Here is a 7511-nt window from a genome sequence, read left to right on the forward strand (position 1 = left end):
GATCCTCTCCCATGATTTATCTAAAACGGCAACACGAAAGGTGAATCCTTGTTATTACCGCTCGATCATAATTAATATGCCAAGTTTTTTTTTATTTTTTATTAAAAAAACTCTTATTAATATAAAAAAAGTTACACTTAGTTAGGGGAAGACAAAAATCTTACTCTTCATAAAGCTAGAAAAACAAAATACAAGAAAAGATGAGGGACATACACCTCACCCCTCTTGAAAAAGAAAATACATGAGTAATTAAGCAAATTGACCAAAGAGAAGCACAATGCATAAGTAATTAAGCAAATAATATTTAAGGCTAGTTATGGATTAGCAAATGTCAATCCAGAACCACTGAACCTCTCATCTATGATCTGATCCATACGTTTTGCCATGTCATCAGTGAAGAAGTTTTTCCAATCCCCAACTTGGCCTTTCCTGAAGAAATCACTGTTCTCGACTGCAATATTGGCCTTAACAAAGTACTGTTGCGTCCTGGAGGTTTTATTTATCTCCAAGCTGCTCAGATTCTCAAAACTACAAAGCTTTATGATCTGCTGCACCACCCCTTTGCTCTCCTCCTCCTCTGAAAAAGGTTGACCCAAGAACTCAGCCAGTCTCTTCACATTAGCAGATGGCTCCTTCCTGAGATCCTCATATTTTAAGAACAAAACTTGCCCTGGCATTTCCAAGCTTGCTTTCCAAAACCCTAGCACATGGTCCCAATAGGGCCCGTATGGGCAAACTCCGCGGCAGAAAAGCTCAAATGCTTCTTCTAGTGAGAAGGGTGCAAGTCCTGTGTTTACTGCTTTAACTTTGCTCCCAAACTTCCATAAAGAAATGAATACATCTTTAGGGTTGCGGCAAACGTAAACGAATTTTGACACACCGTAAGTACTACTAGAAGTAGTCACAGATTTTGGGAACAAAGAGTAAGGCAGGTGGGTCGCAAAGAGTTGAGTAGTGCTTGTAGGCGGGACATAATTATCAATCATAGCATCACCACCGTCACGATCGTCGTGATGATCTTGATCAAGTGAGGTTACGGGACGGTTGTGATCATGGTTTCCAAGCATGTTATCCATCTCCAAGAAAGGAAAACAGTCGTGGGGCCCAGTTGTGAGCAAGGGATGGTGAGGAGAGGCAGCATCATAGAGGCTTCTGTTGAGGGTAGCAAACATGAGTGCTCTAAGCCACGTCGTACCTGATTTCGGAAGTGTGGCTAAGAAGTATATGGGCGACGACCCACGGGCGGCGCTGGTAGAACTTCTGGTTGTTTGGAATAAGTTGAAATGGTGTTGAAGGTGCACCGCTGCTTTTAAGGCAAAGGTAGGATATATCCAGAAGCCTTGGTACTGAACCAAGTCTTCGGAGGTCCAACCCTTCTCTTTCGGAAGATTTGGCAGCATTCCACATATTTCGGCATCAATTTTCCGGTAGGCTTCTTCGTCTTCCTTCTCCTCAATATAATCGGTTTTAGGAACAATAGGTTGGGACGTCGAAGCTGAAGACATTTGGGGGATAATGCAGGATATCTAGGTTTAGAAGCCTTACATATTCTCTAATATATAGCTACAAGTAGTGATTAAAATATAAAAATATGTATGTATATGTATGTGTGTGTGTGTATATATTCTCTAGTCTATAGCAACAAGTAGTGATTAAAATATGAAAATAATGCTACTGATCTATAGCTACAAGTAGTGATTAAAATATAAAAATAATGATACGGTGACCAAATTTGTATATCAAATTTATAAATTAAATTATATGTCACTAATAGGAATAAACATTTAAATAATAACTCAATAATCAATTCTCATATCATTTAATTTACAAAATTTGTATACAAATTTAGGTTCTCTAACATTATTCAAAATATAAAAGTCTAGCCAAACTACGTTTATATGGAAAGAAAAAGGCTATCGGATCAAATGATTCGGGCCTTCCAAATTTCATTCAATGGTAAAAAATTATCATAGCTTTTAATAGGTAAAAAAAAATAAGCCGTTGAATGAAATTTGAAAGGTTTGTATCATTTGATTCTGTGATCTTAATCGAAGAAATCCGGAAATGATATTTTTCCGGTTTACATGGCTTTAATTGCCATCATTTTTGGGTCCCACTATTAAAGAAGTACAATAAATAAATTAAAGTAATAGGCGGTAATTCCAGCCATAGTGAATAAATTGCATATAAGTAAATAAAGTTTGTGACAAGGGCTTTAATTCAGCATCATTCACATAAATCAAAACTTAAAGCAGTAGGCGGTAAAACCGTTCATGATAAATAAATTGCTTTAAAGTATATAAAACTTGTGAAAAGATTTTAAACCAACATCATTCATATAAATAAATACATATATATTTTCTTCTTTCTTTTCAGATGGTGCAACACCATCTAAAAGCCTTTACCTTTTTTATTGTTATTTTTCTTATTTATTCACATGTTGCATCATTCCAAAAACTTGGTTTTATTTCTTTTTCATATGGTGCTACACACCATTCCAAAATGGTCCCATTTCCCCCTTTTTTTATTCTTTCATTGATCACTCACTTTTTTATTTCTTTTTCTGTGCACAACTAGAACCACACCTCTTTCATTTGCTCCCATTTTTATTGTATTTATTTAGGTATGGTAATGGACTTTAAGCCCTTTGTTCAACAAAGGTAATCTCAACTGGAGCTCGCTGCTGGGATATGGGAATTTGCCAGCGGAGCAAAACCAATAAACCTTTGTCGTCATCGATCTCTTCACCAAAAAATGGGAATTTGCCAGAAGAATTTCACTCTTGCATCCCAATTACATTTAGGTTTCTGTTTACTAAGGGTTTGTCTTCAGTAGTTTGGATTACTAAGTAAGTCAACTTTTTATTGATTAGATTGGTAAGTAGAAAAAATATATATATTTTCTCAATTTAACCATGACTGCTATGTTCCATGCTACTTAATAGTCTAGGTTGTTCAAGAAAAATTATTTACTAAGGGAGAACCCAATACAAAACAAATAGACCATAAGAAATCCATTAGTCAAGCCCCAAAAGAGACACTCCACCCCTCCCAATTGCAAGCGGATTGGGCGATTCAATCCACCAAGACAAACCAAATGAGCTCCACTCCAGCCCAAACAAGTCGGGCTACAGTGAAAAACAGGAGGCCTAACTGCTCACTCGGGCCGAAATCGTTCAACCCACTGCATGAGGCAATCTGACATCAAGGTCACTTCACCCACAATTCAATTTTTTGTGTGCTAGGCGATTGCGCTTCACGCGAGTGTGGACGAGAGTCGTCCGACCAAAATCTAGGCAGCAGGCCCGCGCTGGAGCATTAAGGGATTCCGGACCGTTGTTATTTTGGAAGGCAGATTATGCCACGTTAATATTTTATATTAATTTTTTTATAAAGATAATAAGATGAAAAATAATACAAATATAAAATATTAACGTGATTTAACCGTGACCACACAAATAAAAAAGGATAGAAAGAGCATCCAAACAGGAGGATCGACAATCTGCCTTTATTATTTTGTAGTGCCTCAACCGCAGCTACAGTTGGTTTAAGCTTATTTATTGAACAGGTCGTAATCTGCAAAAAGTTGCATTCTAACGTGCTCCCTTTGATATTGATGAGTCAACATCGACGATTTACCCAAAAAACAAAAAAAAAAAAAAGTACAGGATGACTTTTGAATTGAACGGTTTCAATGATAATTCAACATTGCACTCCGAGAAAATGAAACATATCACGAAAAAAAAAATTTCCAAAGGGAAGAGTCACTTCAAATGGATCTAGCAAGATTGCATGGGCTAGTAGTGTGATTTGTTCATAATTAAATATCATGATCTTTATTAAAAAAATTCATTTCTAACCTAGTTGAGTAGAGAGAGCATGTTAAATCAATAACGTGAATTGCATGCAACATTAATAATGGTGAATGGTGGGGTTTATGAACTAAATGCTAAAATTGCAATATACCCAAAAGCGATAAGAGCATCTGTCAATAAAATCGCTCAATAATTCAGTCTTCAATTGGTGTTTTTACAAATTGATTATCCGTTTTATTTTAGTTTATTTTACTTTCGCTTATTTCTTTAATATTTTTAAATTCGTTTTTCTTATTTTAGATCTTAAAATCAACATTTTTCAAAACTTTGTTTCAAGTAATTAATTAAGATTTGATTTTATATAAATTATTCATTCAATCTTTGTGGAGAACGACCTTACTTGAGATATACTACGAATACATTGTTCTCTTGCAAGTATTTTTAAGTGTTTTTATCCCTACTTTTACAAATGATAAAATTTTTATCAGTTCTATTGATGGTAGCAAAAATGTGTGCTCAAGCCATATTCTGCCTGATTTTAGATATGTGACCAAGAAGAAAATGTAGGATCCACAGGCGGCGGCACAAGTACTTACAGTTGTTGCAGAAGCTTTGAGGAAATTGGAATGGTGTTTAAGCAGCCAGACTACTTTTGAGGCAAGGCAAGATTTAGCCAGAAGCCTTGGTATTGAACCGTGTGTTCAGTGGCCTAAACCATCTCTTTCGAAAGGTTTGGCAATAACTTTGCGTAGGTTTTTGTAGGCTTCCAAGCCTTTCTTCCGCTTAACATAACTCTTGTAACCTTTTTTTCTTTATTAATTTATGTTTGTTACCGTATTTACTAAAGGTGACCATAAACATATAATTACTAACATTTTTTCCTTCATCTTTTTATTTATGATCCCACTACCAATTTATTCTTTAACTACAATCTTTCTTCTACCATATTTTATATCTTGTACTTATTGGCCAGAGAAGGGTGTTTTTGTCCTCAAACTTTGGACTCATTCCTTTTTGTGCATATAGGTTTGAGTCAAACAATAATTCACTTGGGTTGTATCCGGAATGGAATAAGTCAAAAAATATAATGTTGCATCGGTTTGTGAACTTCTTTGTGCTTCTCTTAGTAGTATGAAAATGATTTTTCTGTGTTCTAAATGCAATGGAAATGGATGTATAATGTACATATACCTGTCCGCAACATGAAAAGTATGTGCAGAGATTCGCATATCGGTACACAGAGATATGCACATATATGTTGCGTGTAAGTATGTCGGTGTGCCCATATATGCCTATGTACCAAGACATATATATATATATATATAGATAGCCCGGTGTGGAAGTGTGGCAAGGATGTCATGTCTGCAAAAAAAAAAAAAAAAAAAAATATATATATATATATGTCTCTATGTGTGTGTGTAGAGAGAGAGAGAGAGAGAGAGAGAGAGAGAGAGAGAGAGAGTAAAGCAAGTGTCAATGTCGCTGTGTGTGTGTGTATATATATGTATATACATATGTGTGTGTGTGTGTATATATATATATATATATATATATGTGTGAGTGTGTGTGTGTATAAAAGCAGATGGGTGTGCAGACTAGGCGTTCGGCAAGAGAACATGCTTTTAAGCTTCTGTGCTGCAACTGATACTTTCGTCAGTTAGACAAGATGGGATAGAGGTTTATATAAAAGTGTCGGACAACCTTCTCAGTTAAATTTTCGTTAGTTAACTTTTGTAAATCATACGAAGGTGTCAGTCTATTTCCGTAAACCACAACAAGGTGTCAGCCCTCGTTCTTAAATCATACGAAGGTGCCAGGGCACTTTTGTGAACCACGACAAGGTGTCAGCCCTCGTTCGTAAATCATACGAAGGTGTCAGTCTACTTCCGTAACCCACAACAAGGTGTTAGCCTTCGTTTGTAAATCATACGAAGGTGTCAGTCCACTTTTGTAAACCAAGGCAAGGTGTCAGCCCTTGTTCGTAAATCGTACGAAGGTGTCAGTCCACTTCCGTAACCCACGACAAGGTGTCAGCCCTCGTTTGTAAATCATACGAAGGTGTCAGTCCACTTCCGTAAACTAAGGCAAGGCCTCAGCCCACTTTCATAAACCAAGGCAAGGTCTCAGCCCTCGTTCGTAAATCATAAGAAGGTGTCAGTCCACTTCCGTAACCCACGGCAAGGTGTCAACCCTCGTTCGTAAACTATGTCAAGGTGTCATGGGAAGTTGTCATGCCTCAACCCTTGTTCGTAAACCATGCAAAGGTGTCATGGGAAGTCATCAGCCCTTGTTCGCAAAACCATCCGAAGATGTCAGTTGACGTTCGTAAAGTATGCGAATGAGTCTATTGTCTTTCTCAAGTTATGTGACAATTATATTATGGGTTAGGTGTCAGTAAGTTATGTGTTAGTCCACGTTTGTAAATTTTGGGATGTCAATTGGCGCTCGTAAATTATGTGAGGATAAGTACGAAGAAAGCTAGTAGAGTATTCGTAAGTTAGGCGAACGAAACGAATGCTTTGGTAAATTTACCTTTAGTAAATTTGGCCTTAGAAAAAGTAACTTCCACAAATTTTATCCCTAGCAAGAAATGTTCAAAGTTTTAGCCTGGCTTAAAGAATATAATTTCAAGGTCTCATGATCGAAAAACTCAGTTTTCCCTTATTTTGCATACATAAAAAAGGGAAAAATGAGGCATTGTGGGAGGATAAAATCCGGTTTCGACTCATGGGCCAATACCAATCATCCAAAGATGGTGCTGTGCAAGATAAACTATGAGGAAAGCCCATAAGAAGTATACAGACGCAAGAAAAACGTGTCTAGATAACTACTTCTAATACCTCCACTACGGAGGACGACTAAGGAAGAGGAAGAGGAAGACAGGTCGTGGTACTTATTTCCCAAGCATGTAGTCCTATAAATATGGAGAGAAGCCATATAGCAAGGTACGTAATCAGAACCCGAGAGAAACCAGAGAATATAAAATCAATCGACTAACTTGAGTGTCAAAGTATCTCTTGCAAGTACCCTGCCCAGGCAAGCTACGGAGAAATACTACTCGGGGACACCTCTAACAAAGCATTTGGCGAACATGAGGATTGCAGTCAACAAATCTGTGGAGGTATTTCTTCTCGTAGGAAATTTCGCTCCAACAGTGCTCATTCCTATTTGTGACACATCATTTAATTTGTAAATTTAGTTTCAAAATTTTATCTCTCTAATATTAACCGAACTATTTTTGAATAAATAATTCTCCATCATCCCCGTGGACCGCCTGTATCGGTTATCCTCCCTTGTGAGTATCGATGAGTGAAGTGGACATTATACAGAAAAGGGAAGGACAGTTTTTTTGTAGGAAGAAAACATTTTATTATATTTGCTATGTATGAAATTACAACGTTTGTTCACGTTTCTTAACAAAAGTCTGCTTAATTATCCTATTTAATAAGAAATTAATATCGAGACTAGCATATAATAGTAATTATTAAACATAAGTAAAAGTTCGTTTGAAAATGTCTGTAGAATGATCGAAAGCGGTTTTACAAAAATGTTTCTGAGTACTAAAAATACTTGAAGTGTTTCCTGTAAAAAAAAAAAATCAATTATGTGCTTTTTGTAGGAAGTACTTCAAGTATTTTTTCAAAATTCACTTGCATTTTTACTGAAAATTGATTATAAAAATATTTTCACAAAACAC

At 36.4% G+C, this 7511-nt stretch overlaps 1 protein-coding gene across 1 annotated transcript; it reads right to left on the reverse strand.

Moving 5' to 3' along the window:
• Nucleotides 1–233: 233 nt before the first annotated feature.
• Nucleotides 234–1505, reverse strand: LOC137709781 (flavonol sulfotransferase-like). Its single transcript, XM_068448765.1, has one exon. The coding sequence runs from the start codon at nt 1503–1505 to the stop codon at nt 315–317; it is 1191 nt and encodes a 396-aa protein (XP_068304866.1). The 3' UTR covers nt 234–314.
• Between the last annotated feature and the right edge of the window lie 6006 nt (nt 1506–7511).

This window comes from Pyrus communis, chromosome 12 (assembly GCF_963583255.1).
Source record: "Pyrus communis chromosome 12, drPyrComm1.1, whole genome shotgun sequence".
In the NCBI taxonomy this organism is placed as follows: domain Eukaryota; kingdom Viridiplantae; phylum Streptophyta; class Magnoliopsida; order Rosales; family Rosaceae; genus Pyrus; species Pyrus communis.

Coding starts and splice junctions, on each gene's coding strand:
- LOC137709781 (XM_068448765.1), bottom strand. CDS start 1,505: ATGTCTTCAGCTTCGACGTCCCAACCTATTGTTCCTAAAACCGATTAT.